Genomic DNA, 19,627 nt, shown 5'->3' with positions numbered 1-19,627 from the left:
GATCCAAGTGTGCCTTTTCTTTAATAATGAAACCAAAACAATGCACAGTACTCCAGATATAGCTTCATCAACATCTTGTATAACTGTTGCCTTATTTCTAAACTCTAACCCACTAGCAATAAATGCCAATATGTCACCTTATCACTTGCTACACCCACTTGCTAACTCTGTGTTTCATGCATGAAAATAACTGTACTTCACTCATTTACAGCTACTCTCTATTTCAATCAGTCTTCCTTTAGATTCTTCCCACTGAAGTGACCTTACAGTTTCCTACATTAAATTAACTACACTTGCTAAGCTTTGCTAACCCATCATCATCCAGATACAGATTCCAAATGTCCCAGCATATCAAATAAACTCTTCTTGGCTTCCAGCCAGGTGCAGGTTTGAGTTACCTGGAGAAATTGGCAGTGGCAGAACACTGCATTTGCAACGGCCATAGGATTGATTTTGATGGCACAAAACCACTGTGCTGTGCAATGGCTTTTGGGACAGCCTGGTGAAGGAAGCCATTGAACTAAAACAACAGGAAAAGAATTTTTAGCAAAAGTGAAGCTCTCGCTCCAAGTAAGAACTGGAGTTCAATTGTAAACAAAACACAGCAGAAACCTGACTGAATGAGGACTAACTAATCAGGAGGGACAGGCAGTGGGGGTATATATACCTCCAGACCAGAGGTGCCCAGGCATCATCTCTGATGAAGATGGCAGAGTTTGTCATCAAAATGTCGATTAAAATCAATACTTGTACCTGGATAGAAGCCCAAGAAGAGTTTATTTGTCAATAATGCCAGGAAAGCACTAGATCCTTTTTGTCCTAGCATGTGTTTCCACTATGTCATGTCACAATAAATATGGATACCTTATGCTCTAACCTCTCCTCCAAGTCATTAATATAGACAGTAAATAACTAAGGACTGACAGACTCCAAGGACAGCACTGTTAGTTTCTTTCCAGTTTGAAAGACCCATTTATTCCAATTCTATCTACTATGTGAAAATTTGTCTTCAGTTTATGTTCACACTCCTCCACATTACCATGACTTCTCATCGCATGCATTAACAATTATTGTGGCACATTATCAAACATCCAAATACACTACTCATACAAGTTGCTCTCAATTGCCTCTGCTCCATACATCCTCAAAGAGCTCCAGCAAGCTTGCCATACATGATTTCCCTTTCATAAAGCCATGTCGAATTGATTTGATTGCATTTAACTTTTGTAGATGACTTGTTTATAGACCCAAGCATTTTCTCAACAACAGACATAACACTAACTGGCCTAAAACATCCTGATTTTTGTCTCTCCTCCTACCCGTGGTTTTCCAAACCAATTGTACCCTTCTGAAATATAATGGAGTTGAATCTGATATCTCTGCGCCACTTCCTTTCAAGCCATTGGATGTCAGGTATTGTCCTGGCAACTTAGTTGGTTTATCATTCTCATTGACACCCTCTTTCTGAATGTGATACATTTCTGCAGTGTTTTATGAAATAGTTGCTTAATTTTCTGCCACAGCTCACCCACTCACCTTTCCTTTATTCTTTTTTTCCCAGTTCAATTTCTCCCACATATCTTTGAAGCTGCCTTTTTAAGTTAAGGATAATGGCTTTGCACTCAGATTATAACCGGAATTCCACCATGGTGCAATCACTGCTCCCTAGCAATATGATCTCCTATTAATACAACCTCAATAACCTTGATCAAATCTACAGTAGCCTATGCACTTTCCATAACATATTGCTTTAAGAAATAATCCCTAATGATTTCACTAATTCCTCTTCCATAAGGCCCATGTCAGTTTTATTAATCCAATCAATTTGCAAATTATAGTTGTAGTTCTCCTTTCATACATTCAACAATCATTTAGGCTTTTATCTTCCATGAGGCAACAATGTAAGGGCCTATAGAAAACTCACAACCATATCTCTGTTATTCCTTATTCCCATCTAACTGGATTTCACCTAATATTATTAATCACAACAGTACTGATTGTTTCCTTGATTAGCAATGCTAACAATCTTTTCCCTTTTTGTCCTTTCTTCTGGAATATCAAATTATCCTGGAATACTGTGCTCCCAGTAATTAATCACTCGGTGATCAGTTCTCTGAAACAGCTGCCAAATCAAAGTCACTTATTTCTAACTAGTTATGAATGCTTTGCACTTTCAGTACAAACAGAAAAGTTAACTTGTTTCTCCCTATTTTATGCTCAAAACAAATTTCACCTTAAGATAGTTCTAAAAGATTGAAAATTTTTGGCAGGCATGAAGATATGGGGCTGAATAGCCTCCTTAGTTCGCTAAATTTCTGTGATTCAACACTTAGGCAGCTAAGTTTCTGGTCCCTTCATTTTTCAGCACACAGATCACAAGAAAATCTCAGTTAATTTAGTTTGATAACTGATTGCTAATTTTGTTATATTGGCAACTGCAGCTCAAAGTTTTTAATGCTCAGGAATATTGCAAAGAGGACACAATAACAATCTGCAGACAGGCACAATTTCATTACTTCATAGAACTTAACAATGTTGTGACTAGTGGTGTTCCACAAGGATCTATTCTGGGACCTCTACTTTTCGTGATTTTTATTAACGACCTGGATGAGGGGTTAGAAGGGTGGGTTGGCAAGTTTGCAGACAACACAAAAGTTGGTGGTGTTGTAGATAGTGTAGAGGATTGTCAAAGATTGCAGAGAGACATTGATAGGATGCAGAAGTGGGCTGTGCAGTGGCAGATGGAGTTCAACCCGGAGAAGTGTGAGGTGGTACACTTTGGAAGGACAAACTCCAAGGCAGAGTATAAAATAAATGGCAGGATACTTGGTAGTGTGGAGGAGCAGAGGGATCTGGGGTTATATGTCCACAGATCCCTGAAAGTTGACTCACAGGTAGATAGGGTAGATAAAAAAACTTATGGGGTGTTAGCTTTCATAAGTCGAGGGATAAAGTTTAAGAGACGCGATGTAATGATGCAGCTATATAAAACTCTGGTTAGGCCACACTTGGAGTACTGTGTTCAGTTCTGGTCGCCTCACTATAGGAAGGATGTGGAAGCATTGGAAAGGGTACAGAGGAGATTTACCAGGATACTGCCTGGTTTAGAGAGTATGGATTATGATCAGAGATTAAGGGAGCTAGGGCTTTACTCTTTGGAGAGAAGGAAGATGAGAGGAGACATGATAGAGGTGTACAAGATATTAAGAGGAATAGACAGAGTGGACAGCCAGCGCCTCTTCCCCAGGGCACCACTGCTCAGTACAAGAGGACATGGCTTTAAGGTAAGGGGAGGGAAGTTCAAGGGGGATATTAGAGGAAGGTTTTTTACTCAGAGAGTGGTTGGTGCGTGGAATGCACTGCCTGAGTCAGTGGTGGAGACAGATACACTAGTGAAGTTTAAGAGACTACTAGACAGGTATACGGAGGAATTTAAGGTGGGGATTATATGGGAAGCAAGGTTTGAGAGTTGGCACAACCTTGTGGGCCAAAGGGCCTGTAATGTACTGTACTATTCTATGTTTAAGGGCATTAATAGTATTCTTGATTCAGATTCCAATAGTAGGTTCAAATCGTTTGGCAAGAACTTCAACACAATCTGTAGAATGCATTTTTGAACATTCCTAAAAGGGTGTTGCCTTTCTCAAGGTGCTGCCTTTGCAGGAAATGTTAAACCACGATGGATGAAATAAACTCCATGATATTATTTAATATGGAACTTGTGAACACCCATTTTTTGCACCATGACAAGATGACCTATAGTGGCTCAAACATCGATCAACTTCCCAAAGCTCTGAAGAATGATAAATGTGATAACAAACAAAAAATAATTGAGTATTCTAAAATGGAATAATTTGTGTTTATACAGCAACCTTTACATTTTTCATGCCTATCCAAAGCACAGACTACAATAATCTTGCCACCTGCAGCATTTAGAATGCACTTGTTTTATCCAAATGAAACATCAGGTTACAGGTTATTTTTAATAAATCATATACCGCAACTCAATAATTGTATAGTGAGCTGGGCAACTGTGAACTGGTCTTCGTAAGTTTGTTCACAATTGTGGGTTCTTCGATTAGAAACACACCCAAGGACCAACATGCCTCAAGAGTGGTCACCATGCTCAAGTCAGCCTAGGGTCTACTATAGCTCACCCTGTTTTTTTTCAATAGAAAAAACATGTTTTAATATAAAAGCAAACACAGATTTAAAAGGGAAACCAGAATCAAGGCAAGAAGTAGTTAATTGAATGATACACCAAAAAGATTAAAAGCATGAATTTGTATAACATTTTTCATGCATTTCAAGAAATTTTGCAGGAACAGCAACAAAACGACATCTTGATAATCTGTTTTAGTGAAGTTAGTTGATAAAATATATTTTTACTTTTCTTTCAAGTAGGATCTTTCCAATAACAGATTTGATCTAGCAAAGTCACGGAAAATTCAACAGTCCATCACTCTCTCATGGCCGCAAAACATTGTCAGCCTAAGCTTCAATGCTCCAGCCTCTGAATGAAAAGGGTATGTGTTGCATACCCTCTGGCATAGACCAATTCTTCTGTTGCTTTGCTGCAACTCCCATAGACCCCTATTTCTTGAAATGTTCCTGGATTCTGATCTCGTTCAGCTTGGAACAATGACATTGAATTGAACATTCTTACTTGGTCCCAGGATTGACTCAATAACATGAGAAGACAAGAAGGAAAACTGAAAATTGAGTCCATGTGGTTCAGCTATTTACGGAGCTTGTGAAGGAGTTATTGATATATCCCTTAATATTTATTGGGTGTGAATTTCAAATGAATTACAATCTCCCACTCCCTTTGCCTCTGATGAATGATTACTCTTTCATTTCACCCTCTCAAAAATAATCGCAATGAAACAAGAGGGCCCTGAAACAATTCCCAAAATTAAATGGTGATTGCATTTAATTGACAATAAATATTGGCCATCCAACAACACCTACATCCCACAAATACATTTAAAATAATCCGATTTATGATTTATTTTATTACAGTTGTCAGTCTGGATTATGCAATAGTCCGCAAAAATTCAAAGCATGCAACAATTTTATCCTCAAAACTGGACCGATTACTCACAAAAAATTATATAATTAAAATGTCAGTTCATGCCAGGACAACTGTTGATACTTTTCACTTTGGAGTAGGGAGAGGAAGAACTATTGAAAAGAACAAGTCTCATTGCATGCATGTTTCACTGGGCCAATAATAAAAAGTGAGGTTTAACTGGAGTGGCCAGATAAGGAGAATGGACAAAGAAGTGGCATATGGAAGTGAGTGCAAGGAAATGTATGGCCATGCACTTTGGTAGAAGGAATAAAGCAAAATCTATTTTCTAAACAGGAAGCAAATTCAGAAATCAGAGGAACAAATGGACTCGAGTACTTGTGCAGGATTCCCTAAAAGTCAACTTGCAGAGTGTGTCCATAATAAAGAAAGCAAGTGGAATTTTAGAATTCATCTCCAGAAGAAGCCAAAATGCAATGCTGAGACTTTATAAGGAACTGTCAGACTGCATTTGCAGTATAGTGAGCAGTATTGGGTTGCATATCTAAGGAAGGATATGTTGGCTTTGGAGAGGGTTCAAAAGAGGCTTTCGAGAATGATCCCAGGAATGAAAGGGTTAATGTATAAAGAACTTTGATTCCCCTGAGCCTGTACTTACTGGAGTTTAAAAGGATTGGGTGAGGCGGAATGGAGGATATAGAGTGAACATGGAGAGGATGTTTCAAATAGAGGATCTGAATGGCACAGCCTCAGAGTAGAAAAGAGGAGGAATTTCTTTAGCCAGAGGGTGATAAATCAGTGGAATTCATTGCCACAGACAGCTACTGGGTATATTTAAAATAGTACTTGATTAGTAAGGGGATCAAAGGATAAGGGGAGAAGGCTGGAGAATGGGGTTGAGGGAAAATTAATCCACCATGATTGGTGAAACAGACTTGATGGGCCGAATAACATAATTTTGCCCGTATGTCATATCATCTTATGGCTTTAACACATGACAACCAACACAAGTCCAAGATCTTTTTTCAGCCTCTTCTGGAATGTTGCTCTTGCTCCAAGTTCTATACATGATATTAGACTGCAGTAGGGCAATATTCCAGACAGCAATGTGCCAATGGCTAGAGCAGGAGTTCCCAGCCTGGGGTTCATGGACTCCTTGTTTAATGGTATCGGTCCATGGCATTTTAAAAAAAAGTTGGGAACCCTTGGGCTAGAGGGAGTTTGGATTAATAAGGAATAATGGTATGCAAAGGACACTTTCAAAAAGTATAGTCAAGCACTCTGAGGGGCAAATATTCTTGGGAGTTTAATTTACATTACAGCATTAATTTTTTAACATGGAGCTACAGAATAATTATCACACAGAGAAAGGCCATTGAGTCCTGAGACCAGGCTGTCTCCCCATAGAGCAATATACTCAGTTCTAGCACCCCCCAACCCATGTTCCTATGAAGTATTTCCCCTGAAATGTCAACCAATTCTGTTTTAATCTCCAAATAGATTCTTTCTTGCGGGCAGCAAATTTCAGATCTTTCAATTAGCTTCCCCCTCACATTTCTCTGGTATCGTTAGTCCATAACTTGATACAAGAACATAACATCAGAACATAAGAAATAGGATCTGGTGTAGGCCATCTGGCCCATCGAGCCTTCTCCACTAGTCCATAACATCATGGCTGATCTGACCATGGACTCATTTCCACCCTCCTGCCTTTTCCCCATAACCCTTAATTCTCCTATTATGCAGGTTGCCTGGTGATTAAAAGGAAATTATGATTTAAAAATACAACGTTAAGTCAATCACAGTTCTTACTGCCTATGAAAATGACTATTTTAATGCTGTAAAGGAAAATATATATTGTTGTAACTAATCTAATGTTATAATTTAGTTCTTATGGTGCTCTTACCACTCTGTGATTTGTACCTTTTTCTAAATTTCACCAGAGGGTGTGATGGGAGACAAGACAGAGGTGGGGGGGGGGGGGGGGTTCAGAGAAGGAGAGAGAGACGGCAGAGTATGAGAGAAAGATAGAACGCAAGAGCAAGAGAATGAGAAAGACAGAGGGAGAAGGTGAGAGTGAGAGGGAGACATGAGACGCATAGCTCATTATCCTTGCGCCCCCAACTCTCTCCATAACCTCCATTCTCCACACAACTCTGCAGCTCTCCCCACGACAACAGAAAAACCCTGGAGTTCAGCAGGACCTTACTGAAATAGGCTCTCCCCCCCCCCCCCACCCCTCCCAATGAACCTTCCAAATCTGAGACTTGACCTGACTAGAGGGAGGTAGCAGGGGTCTGCAAGAACCTAGGTAGTGACTCCCCTAATATCACTTGCACATAAGTCACATCAGTCATTCACACCAAATCTCATCCTTTACAAATCCTTTCAAACTGTCCTCATTTAGTCAATATTGTCCCCTCTCATTTTCCCTGTCAACATCACACCCGTGAACACTATTTTACAGCCAAATAAGGTAGAACCAGCACTGCTGCCCACAAAATCCACTCAAAGGTGTTGAGAAAGCTCAAGGACAGATGCATTCCTAGAGGATGTTTTTGCCATAAACCTCAGTCCTGATGCCACAATAAACCTGACTGGCTTAGTTCTCAGTGTCTCCTCATCAGAAAAAGAGTTAAGAATATTATTTCATCAATATTTAATTTTTACAAAATGACTTCAATGGAGAATAATACTCTCTGCACTTCTGAATTTTTTTGCCAAGCTTGAATAAAAAGAATCTCTAGAAATTAAAAGATGATTTTTGAGTATTGGCAAGAATTTTAATCATGCTTTCTGACTGTACTTTAAAAGTTACTTCCCATTGGTTATTATAATTTAATTCAAAGAAATACGAGATGTTTTACGATCAGTTAACGGAGTAAAATGCAGTACTTTGCAAGAGCGTTATCAAAGACAATTTCTCAAAGAGCCTTAAAATATTGGAACAGCTGACTAACTGAACACTTACACAAAACAGTTGCCAGAAGTGAACTTGGGACAGTACACGAGATATACTTAGAGTTTCACTAACTGTACTATGTCTATCCCTAGAGAGAGGAGACAGAAGATGCAAACATGAAAGAAAATGCAGCTTTACAGCCATTGAGAATTAAGGAGTGGTCAGAAAATCTAATCTTAAATCCCAGGTTGGTGAAAGCAAGCAAAGGGCTAACTACCATTCTACTTGAGTCATTCCAAATACTGTGTAACATGACTATCTTCTCTCCATAAAATAGGAACAGTGTATGACAATAAACAGGGTAAAGAAAGACACTATGAAGCAGAACATGATCAAGGTTCATAAACTCTCACAATCACAAAATCTATCAAAACTAAAGCCAAGACTGTCTTGAAGATTGTCTTCAATGATACAAACATAGAAATTGTAGAGAATCAGGTGCACAAGGCAGTGACATCCATTATTAAAAACCCTCAAAAACCCTCACCGTTCAGGATGTGTGCTCTTCTCGTTCTGCTGCCACAAACAAATTTCATATCATATAAGACAGTGATAATAAACCTAATTCTGAAACGGACACAGAATTCTTGACTAGTGAATAATTATATTTGGTTCATGGAAAAAAGCCATACCTTACATAAAAGCAGTTCAAGTGATGATTTGCTTTTAGGCAAAACAGAGTGAATAAGCTGAAATATGCATAATTAATTCAATATTTCCAATAGAAACTAACAATCCACTGCAGTGAAGAGTCCTGTCCTCTTAAAATGTGGCTGGCTACCTGAGCTCACGTATCAGACCATTTATGCAAGTTACATTCCTCCTTGCTTGACCAACGTGTCTTCTGGTGTGTCCGTTACATTACATAGTATAATTAATGTTTTTGTGATGAAAATGATACTTTTCAACAAATGGTTGATTTTAAGAAGCAATCACATTAAAATCTCTGCCTTCTCATGTTCTCATTCAATCTACTCAGAAGGGCAGAGATGTGAAAGTTGTTGGGCTACAGGCAATCGGAAAGATATAAAGGGGTGAGATGCAGGGATTTCAAAATATTGATATGAACTATAAAACTATAAATAACTGCTGCAACATCTTGTTCAAGGCTCTTAGACAGCCTTGAATATATTTAAAATTAAATTGAAAAACAGCCTTTTGCTATGTATATTTCTCAGTGAAATTCAGCAAATAAGGTACAAGCGAAGCATAGAACTGACCTTACTTTATCAATATCAGTGAAAGTACCAGTAAAAGTATAAAATCACACTAGTGCATTTAAGGTTAAGGCATCAGTTCCCTAATACCTATATAGAGAAATTGCCTACAGCAATATGTTGATTCTTTGCTCCCCACTAAATAGCTTAGTAAACTAGTCAGTTGAATAAACATGTACCAGATCAAGCAGAGGCACACAATCTAGGCTGGTGTCTCAATGAAGTTTTAAAGTGCTGCATCTTTCAGATGAAATATTAAAAAGGTCCTAACGAGCTTTGTGGGTGGGTAAGATTACAGACACTGTTCTAAAGATGATGAGTTATTATTGACTAAGACTCGCTGGTGTCATGGTCAATATTCATCCCTCTGACAACATAGCTGAAATAGATTATCTGGTCATTATCACATTACTGTTTGAGAGATCTTGCTGGGTGCAAATTGCATGCGGCATTTCCTACAACACTCAAATGGAAATATTTTGGAATGAATTATCATAGATAGTGTAGAAATGCAAGATTTCTTCTTAAACTTGAACAATGAAATTTCAGTTCGACATATGAAAAAAAATCTTCTTTGAGTAAGATGTGAAGGACAACTTCGCAGGCATTTCAAACAAAATGCTGAACATTTTAGATGATAAATATTACAAGCTAGCTCAAGCTTTAAATAATAAATTGATTCGTGAATTCTAAATAAAACAACGCTCAGTCCAATAAAATTTCATTTTTTATTACTGTGATCCTTCAAAAGAGCCACATTCAGAATACATAATTTATTACCATCAATGACAGATTTTTGACAACATGATACAAGCACAGGAGGTGTCTTTGTATATGTAACTGCATGATTCTTAACTCAGAAGCACAGCACTAAAATAAAAACAAATCCTACCCAAGTGGAGAATACAGCATAGATTTATTCTTTATTATCTGGAAAATCATTCACTTTCTACATACACAGAGAAACTCCGAAGCAGCATGCAGCAATCAAACAGACAATTATTAATAACTTTAAAAACAGATTAATTTTAAGTAGTGTGCAAGTATTTTTTATGTTTTTTTGAGGGGGGCAACATTTTTTCCCCATAAACAGCAAAGATGTTAGCCTACCAATCAATTCAGTCATCTTGAATGGGTACAAGTACTGCATGATGCAAATGCCACTCAAACGACTCTTTCTTCTGTACACCCCCACAAAATGAATGAACAATACTGAAGAACATTAAATACATTGTCTGTAGGAAATGACAGCACACACACAGGCAAAAAATTAAATTCAAATGCATGTTATAAATATTCTGAAGAATATGGAGCATCTTGAAACATTATTTCATCAACTAAGGAAAAGTGAAGGTGGTTTAGGAGAAAGATATCACTATCTGTCACAGTAAACCTTTTTCAACCAGCTTTGCTTATCTCCATTCCAACCAACCTTCCCTTCCCCCATCCCACCGCCCTTGTGGTTTTATAAAAGAAATCTCAGAAATAGTTTTTTTTTGCACCATTCTTATTGTTTGGTCCAACAAGAACAAGTCAAACACCCAACAGAAAGAATTGATTAGTGGAACTACACTAAAGGCTCTAAACACTCTTCAAAATTATTAATAGATTATTAGCAGCAAATTGTAACATTTCTAAAAAATATCAAATCACTCATGAAAATATAAGTGCCTGCAAAACATGCTTATTCTGCATTGCAACAATACATAATGCATAGAGATCGGCATGTTTTTTTTGGCAAGACAGTGACAATTCATTGACAAAATACTGTTAGTATTACAATTCTATTTTCAGAAACAAAAATCAATCTTCACTTGAAAGTAAAATTGAAGTTCAGACAGCAGGACAAAACTCAAACCAAGATATAGCGTGGAAATGAAAAATTTGAGTCTCCCTTAGTTTTAAGGTGCACCTTGTGAAATGAATGATCAAAATACAGAATGCACATCTTTAGAGCTTGTGTATGCTATCTTCACTGCAGCAGGAGAAAGGTGAACAAAGCTACTTGAATCACCTGATAATAATTTGGCTGTACAGACACTAAGGAGTGTGATCAGTCACCTATCCAGCCGGTAAAGATGACAGATATCAAAAGCAATACTGAAGTTACTGAAAATCAAATAAAAATAGAAGATGCTAGTAATGTTAAGCAGGTTCAACCAGCATTCATGAACCATCAACCATTCTTGATCTTCTTGCCAGAAATGCAGCCTCACCTGTTACTTTATCCAGCATTTTCGGTTTCTATAAGAAAAATCTATTCTTCCAGTGGGAAGAGCAACAATATAAGCAACCTAGTATAATTTTAAAAGGTGTCCAAACAACCCTCGATTTTTCAAACTAACAAATCTCTTAAGATTAAAGGCAGTTATGAGCCATCAAATGAAAAGATTCCCTGGTTTCAGATAACTACAGCACAGAAACAGACAATTTAGCCCTTCCAGTCCAACCCAAACCATGTAAACTGCCTAGTCTCATTAACCTGCAGCCAGACCATAGCCTTCTATACTCCTCCCATCCACGTCCCTATCTAAACCTCTCTTAAATGTTGAAATCAAAATTGCATCCATCACTTCTGGCTAGCAGCTCATTCCACACTCTTGCCAACCTCTGATGTTTTCCTTCATGTTCCTTTTAAACATTTCACCCTTACCCCATGACCTCTAATTGTAGATTCTCCCAACCACAATGGAAAAAGCCTGCTTACATTTATTCTATCTACATCCCTCATATCTGCCATCAATCTTCTACATTCTAGGCAATGAAGTTCGAACCTATTCAATCTTTCCTGATAACTCAAATCCTCCAGTCCTGGCAACACCCTTGTTAATTTTCTCCATACTTCCATCTTATGTACATCTTTCCTATAGTTAGGTCACCAAAACTTCAAATATAACTCCAAATTAGGCCTCACCAACTTTGTACACAATTTCAACATAACATCCCAACTCCTGTACTCAATACTTTGATCTATGAAGGCCATTGTGCTAAAAGCTTTCTTTATGACCCCATCTACCTGTGACGCCACATTCAATGAATTATGGACCTGTATTCGCAGATACCTTTGTTCTGCCGCACACCTCAGTGCCCTACCACTCACTGCCTAAGACCTACCCTGGTTAATCCTACCGAAGTGCACACTTGTTTCTGAAATTCCATCTTTCACTGTCAACCCACTTTTCCAGTTGGCCCAGATCCTGTTGCAAGTTTTGATAGTCTTCCTTGCTGTCCTCTACACCCCTAATCTTGGTGTCATCCACAAATCTGCAGATCCAGTTAACCACATTATCACCCAGATAACTGATACAGATGACAAACACTGATCCCAGTAGCACACCATTAATCACAGGCCTGCAGTCAGAGAGGCAACCAGCTACAACCACTCTCTGGCTTCTTCCATGAAGCCGAAGTCAAATCCAATTTACTACCTCATCTTGAAGGCCAAGCAACTGAACCTTCTTGACCAACCTCTCACGTGGGACCTTATCAAATGCCTTGCTAAAGACAATATCCACTGCCTTGCTTTCATCAATATTTCTAGTATCTTCCTCTAAAAACTCTATAAGACTGGTTAGACATGACCTACCATGAGCAAAGCCATGCTGACTATCCTTCATCAGTCCTTGTCTATCCAAGTACTCATATAGTCGGTCCCTTAGAATACCTTCCAATAACTTTCCCACTACTGATAACAGGCTCACCGGCCTATAATTTCCTGGATTATTCTTACAGCTTTCCTTAAACAGTGGAGCAACATTAGCTACCCCACAATCCTCCGATACCTCACTTGTTGCTAAGGGTGATTTAAATATTTCTGCTAGGGCCCCTGCAATTTCAACCCTTAACTCCCAAAGGGTCCGAGGGAACAACTTGTCAAACCCTGGTGATTTATTTACCCTCATTTGCCTCAAGACAGCAAACACCTCTTCCTCCAATCTGTATAAGATCCATGACCTCACAGTCGCTTGCCTCACTTCTATATACTCTACGTCCATCTCCCGAGTAAATACAGATGTAAAAGAATCTATTTAAGATCTCGCCCATCTCTTTTGGCTCCATACATAGATTAGCATTCTGATCTTCCAGAGGATCAATTTTGCCCCTTTGCAAACCTTTTGCTCTTAACATATCTGTAGAAGCCCTTAAGATTCTCCTTCTGCTTGTCTACTAGAGCAACCTTATGCCTTTTTTGGCCCTGCTGATTTCTATAAGTTAACTGCATCTGACAGAGTCTGCAGTTATATGGTGGGGAATATATCATGGGTGCCCATGGGGAAGCAACCATTATCCCATTCCTTCTGCAGCCCCTCCACTATGCTCCTCAAGTCTCTCTTTGACCATGCCTTTAGTCATCCATGTCTCTTTTTGAAACAGTTTCAAATTGTTTGATAATTACTCCTGCAAAATGCACTAGAATATTTTGGGTTTATAAATCATCTTGGTTTGTTACTGGGGTACAGTTGTCACAGGCAGCAGTTAATACCTGGGAGCTTAACTATGTGGCATTACTTATTGGAGCTGTGATGATAAAAATTGAGCTCTGGGAGAGATTAACAGTAAAATCTGAACTTTTCTTTCACCTTGTAATGGAAACCATTGCCAAATACTACAGTAACCCTGCTCCCCACCATTGCTGAATGTCAGTCAACTGCAGCACCTCATTATAATTTTCACAACCAAGATTAGGTAAAAGTGCACCAAAGCAGCTGGAGCCAACACAGGTAGATGGCACTAGGGCACTCATTCAGCATGATCCAAACGAACAGCGGAGCAAGTTCACAGAGCTAATAGTTCCCAAGAATTACTATCTTCTATGTTGATACAAAATACTGCAGATGCTGCAGCAACAAACAATACGCCAGCAGAACTCAGTGGGTCAGGCAGCATCCGTGAAGAGAAACGGACAAACAGTATTTTGGGTTGAGACTCTTCATATGGACAAGGGGTTCTAACCCAAAGCTGAATGACCTGACTGCTCATTTTTCGTCACAGATGCTGCCTGTCCAACTGAGTTCCTCAAGCAAATTGCTTATCTACTAAGATTGGATCAACCTAGACAGGATCTAAATGGTGTGGCTTTAATGTTAATTGGTGCAAATAAGCCACTTGCAAGCTAAATTGCACAACTTTTTTCATGTGCTTAATTGTTTGATCTTTAATCCATTGGGACATTCATGAGATGAGAGAAATAATCTTATTCTTTAACAAGTACTGTCTTAGGCTGGCTATAGAAATAAAGCATTACACTGTGAAAACATTCAATGATGCAGGAATCAAGAACAAATGCACATGATTAAAATATAGAGATTAAAATTTTATGAAGGCTTGTATTCAAAAGCTGATCTGAAAACTTTCAATAAAAGAGAAATCCACATCTAAACATCTGAACTACACTTCAGGCAGTGATTTTAGTGTCTCCTAAAGAATTTCAAACTTGGGCCAAAATCTGGAGCCATACAGAACCCTCTTGATGTTGACCTCATCTTAAACTAAAAGAAGAACAGGTTATTTTATCCCTTACAGTATCTTTTGACCTTTCAATGCACCTCTTCTGTGGAAGAATTTATGCAGAATCGGAAGTCTATTACAGTTATAGGCATGTTTCGCAATTCACTCCACATCTGGATTCCATTTAAATTCTGGTGTTTAGATGCAGAAAGAGATAAATTAACCAAGCACAACTTCTATATATTAGTTTTTGATTAAAAAGTAGTACCTAACAGTCTCCTTTATAAGTAATCTTTACATATTCATTAAAACAATAAAATTGATTGATACAAAACAAACGGCTCTATTTAACAACCCCAAAACCTTTTACTTCTCGAGAAAGGTATACTTTAATCTTTTATTGAGAAGAGCACGCGCATATAGGTGCATTATTAAGGTACAAAAATTTTCAACAATTTTAGAACTCTTTTTAGTTGGTTTAAAAAATAAGGAAAATTGGGTTTAATTTGCACAAAATGTCTTAAATACACACAGTCACATGTGGCTCTAGAAATTGCTACAGGAAGTAAAACAGTGTCCTGCACTAAAGTCTACTTCTCTTTAAACTTGTGGAATTATACCATCAAGTCAGACAGACCTATAGCCGATAAATCCTTCACTGAAGTGAACCTCGTAGCAGATTTAGCTTAGTTTTTCCAAAATTGGAGCTCCAACAAATATGAGTACTTGTATATGAGAAGCCTAGTTATAATTGCAAAGTGCCATCAAATGAAACTAAAATAAATATGACATACAAAATATGTGACATTAATAGTAATCAAAAAAATCTCAAGTCAAACAGAAGATTTTTTTTACAAACAATTTTCAGCTATGCAGAGCCCAAAGAAACAAAACAATGGATAAGAAACTATGCATTTAAAACACAACATGGTTACCAGAACACTGAATTATTTTCCTCAATATTAAGACAATATCCTCAATAACTGTAAAGTGAAAAGGTTGAAATGGTAGGAGTCTTCATCAGCAAACTTCACAGAAAGAAAATAGTGAGATACCAGTCTACTATGTTTCAGGTTTTAGCCAGACTAACATCGTTATCTTGCAAGTACATTTTAATGTATGTTTCTAGGTAGGACACTACGGGCATGGATCAGCTAGTCCATACGGAAAGATGTGAATGGACCCTACAGGTCACTGACAGAGGTACTCAAACCCTGAAAATGTTCAAATATAATTGCTAAGCTTCAATGTTGTAAAAATAAATCTTTTTATGGTATATTTGTCACATATTTACTTTGAGGGAATTTCAGTGTCAGCTAATCGTTTTCAATTACTAAAATAGCTTGACTTCAAAGGTGGCAAACGTGTAATTTATAATACTCTGATTCACTTGCAGATCAAAGAACTGGGGCAGCAATGGGGTGAGAATGTAAAGGGGGGACAAGGGACACTGGGAAGGTAGTTAAAACACTGATGAGAAATGGCTAAAAACATCACACAGTTAATACTGGGTTAAACATTTAATACTGCAGTTACAGAAAGAGGCAAGATTGTTCAAAAATATTATTTCCCATCTCCCCATCTGGAAATCTGTGAATTAAAATCTGTGCAGCTGAATAATTTCTGTAACCCTTCTTGAAAATTTAGTATTTAAACATAAAGGATGCCATTGTTAAAGAACTGAATAAAGTTGGTGCACATTTCAAAATATAATCAAAAATTTTTGAACCACTTCATGGAACTAAAGTACTTCAAAAGAGATTTAAGTTTATGATGTCCACAGCCTTGCTTGAAAGAAAAATTCCAGACCGATATCAGTACACATTTACTTTTAAAAAGAGTTTTACTAAATCATTTACCTGTACAATCGATCATTGATTTGTTTTTTTTTAATTTGTCCACTTCCAAGATATAATTCATTCACACACCGAGTTTAAAAAGTATAACTATTGGTGGCTGAAGAATGATTAGGCTCTATAAAATTGCAAGAGGACAGAGAGTACTAAAAATAATTTTTAAAATCCTAAAGCAAATTTCTGTCAAGCTGTATCAGAGGAAGAGTCAAAAGAACCCGAGATAATAAAATTCCCTGTATTGTTGAGACCAGACATTGACTGGGCAGCTTGCTGGCTCAGATTGTTACATATCAACACCAACTGGTTGCTTTGTGCCTCAGACAGAGAACTGCAGCTCTGGTAAACACTAAAGTTGGTCTTCCTCCCTGGAATATTCCCCTTTTCACACATAGTTTTAACCATTTTTGACAGTTTATTCTTCCCTAGGGATTGACTATTGTACCAGTAAAGTGCAGCCAGATTACAGACTGGCTTAATTGACAGATAGAAGGGGGCATCTTCATAGCGCATAGCTGGAGGGCGCCTTTGTGCGTACTCTTTGTAGTCCTGCACGGGACATGTCTGTGGAGAATGCGGCGTGGCGTAAATTCTGCACTCCGTTCCAGCTCTCCGGCTCTTCCCTTGTGCATCAGAATTGTCTATGATTTCCCACTCCAGGTACTCCAAGCCTGTCTCGGTTATGTGCAGCCTGATATCCCCCCACTTTAGCGTAGAACTGTGGAATCCTGCACAATGCCCAAAAGCTTTAGTGTTGTTCAACCACACAAGATTGAGCAGCCCCTCAGGGTTATATCTGCTTAGCAAACCCCTCTTGCGCAGGATGAGCTCATCGGCAAAAGTTAGTTTCATTGACTTATGTGGCTTGTTTCCTTTCCCTTTACCTCTTAGCTCAAGCTGCTTCTGCTTAAGTGCTTCTTGGGACCGCCTGAATTCCTTATCTCTTGTTATACTGAACCCATATTTGTATTCCTTTAAGTACCTTTCAAGTCCACACTGATAGTTGGCCAAACTGTTGGGCTCGTATTCAGAACCATCTTTCTGCCTGGCATCCACAAAGAATGAAGCTAGGTAGACATCAAGTTCCGTGCATGGTATGAATTGGATTTCCCGGTTTTCGTGTGGGTATTTGGAAAGGAGGAACTCTCGGAAGTTTCTTAGTGCTGTCAGGGTGCTCCGAACAGTTTTTTCGTTCTGTTGACCCTCGCAGGCTCTTTCTTCATTTTCTAAAAATGGAACAGGGAAGGGAAAGAAAAAAAAATATAAGCTGCTCATAAAGCCAATTAAAAGTAAATTTCAATTTCACAAAGGTCATTGGAAAACGATATTACATACCTGTCTTAGGTTTCAAAAGCCAACTTCAATTTCACACATGACGTAAAAACTTAAAGACGCAAAAATTATCAAAAAGGTCCTCATGTCAATGTTGCACTCAATAGTGCACATGAATTAGTGAGAGAAATCAGATAGAGCACAGACCATCTCAGATCAAACATACCAGGCCAACATGTTGCAATGTTACATTGCAGAACCAACCAATGCACGACCCTGCAAATGGATGCCGTAAATCGAGCAACAGCAGCCTGGATGCATGAAGTAAAGATGCAACAACAAGTAGCCTGCCTGTATTACTCTGACAGTAATTAGGGAAGTCAAATGGTGGAATACCAAACTAATGTAAAATAAACTATTTGTGGTTTAAGCAAAAGAGGTAACCTATAACAGCACGAGTAGAATTTTCATCTTTTACCCTTTCTTAATATTGTTTCTAGGATTTCCATAATTAAATAGAATACTGAAAAATTGTCCAATGTGTAATTAAACATTTCAACTTGTGTTGGACCCACGGCAAACACATTTTGAAGTGCAAAGCATTTGGGTTAACTATTAACAGTTAAATGTTGCCTACTGACAGTGAGAGAATATCAACAATGAACCGTAAGTATTTGGTCCTGCTCAAAATGCATCTCCTTCCAGACAATTGGCTACAATATCCAAAAATTAACTTGCAGCTCGAGTTAGGTTCATCAGACTCCACAAGAATGTCAAAAGAAATAAAATCTTCACTGTGCACATGCTAAAGCAAATTGTACTGGTTTAAGCATCATATACTTTGTGCTTACAACAGTACAAAGAAACTAACTTGAAAAATTTAGTTTTATGGAACATGTGGACCAAACATATTGTAGATAATGCATGACTATCATTACATAAAAGTGCTACATTGCAATTATACAATGGTGAAATAGCATACAAGAAATCTGAAACAGAAAATTAGGTCGTAAATTCTCAACAGGTCAGGGAGTATTAGTGCAGAAGGATTTTGATAAAAAGTTCATCAATCTGATGTGTTAATTCTTATTTCCTTTTCTACAGATGTTGACAAGTTGCCTCGGGTACTGCAGTAAATAAGAGCATACAACCACCATACAGTAGGAGCAGAATTAGGCCATTTGGCCTACGAATATGCTCCACCATTTCATCATGGCTGATCCTTTTTGCCTTAGCCCCAATCTCCTGACTTCTCCCCGTATCCCTTCATACCGTCACTAATCAAGAATCTATCAACCTCACCTTAAATATACCCAATGACATGGCCTCCATAACCACCTGTGACAACAAATTCCAGATTCACCACTCTCTGACTAAAGAAATTCTTCCTTAACTCTGTTCTATAAGGACACCCCTCTATCCTGAGGCTGCATCCTCTGGTCGTAGACTCCCCCACATCCACTCTATCGAGGTCTTTCAACATTCAATAGGTTTCAATGAGGTCACCCCTCATTCTTCTGAATTCCAGTGACCAGAGGCTATAAGCCATTAAATGTTCCTCATATGACATGCCTTTTAATCCCAGAATCATTTTTATGAACCTCCTTTGAACCTTCTCTAAAGTCAGCAGATCCTTTCTTAGATAAGGGGCCCAAAACTGCTCACAATGGTCCAACTGAGGCCTCACCAGTACTTTGTAAAGCTTCAACATTACATCCTTGCTTTTATATTCTAGTCAAATAAAACTAAGAATAGATGTTCATGAATAAATCTAGGAGAAAATTTAGAAACAACTTTATCCAAGCAGAGGTAAGACCGCAAAACTCAGAAATTGCAAGGCTGA

At 38.2% G+C, this 19,627-nt stretch overlaps 1 protein-coding gene across 3 annotated transcripts in view; it reads right to left on the bottom strand.

Annotated features, from left to right (window-relative positions):
- LOC140729157 (uncharacterized protein KIAA1958) overlaps positions 1 to 19,627 on the bottom strand; it is a 119,151-nt gene that overhangs the window by 17,285 nt on the left and 82,239 nt on the right. For 2 of the 3 annotated variants that reach the window (XM_073048608.1, XM_073048609.1), the window contains exon 3: positions 9,926 to 17,738. The exons of the other annotated variant lie outside the window; for it this stretch is intronic. In XM_073048608.1, coding sequence (XP_072904709.1) covers positions 16,699 to 17,738 — 1,040 coding nt within the window. In that variant the 3' untranslated portion in view covers positions 9,926 to 16,698. Of the gene's footprint in view, positions 1 to 9,925; positions 17,739 to 19,627 lie in introns of those variants that run through there. 3 annotated transcript variants of the gene reach the window in all.

Source organism: Hemitrygon akajei, chromosome 6, assembly GCF_048418815.1.
Source record: "Hemitrygon akajei chromosome 6, sHemAka1.3, whole genome shotgun sequence".
In the NCBI taxonomy this organism is placed as follows: domain Eukaryota; kingdom Metazoa; phylum Chordata; class Chondrichthyes; order Myliobatiformes; family Dasyatidae; genus Hemitrygon; species Hemitrygon akajei.
This window is presented reverse-complemented; position numbering and strand designations above follow the sequence as displayed.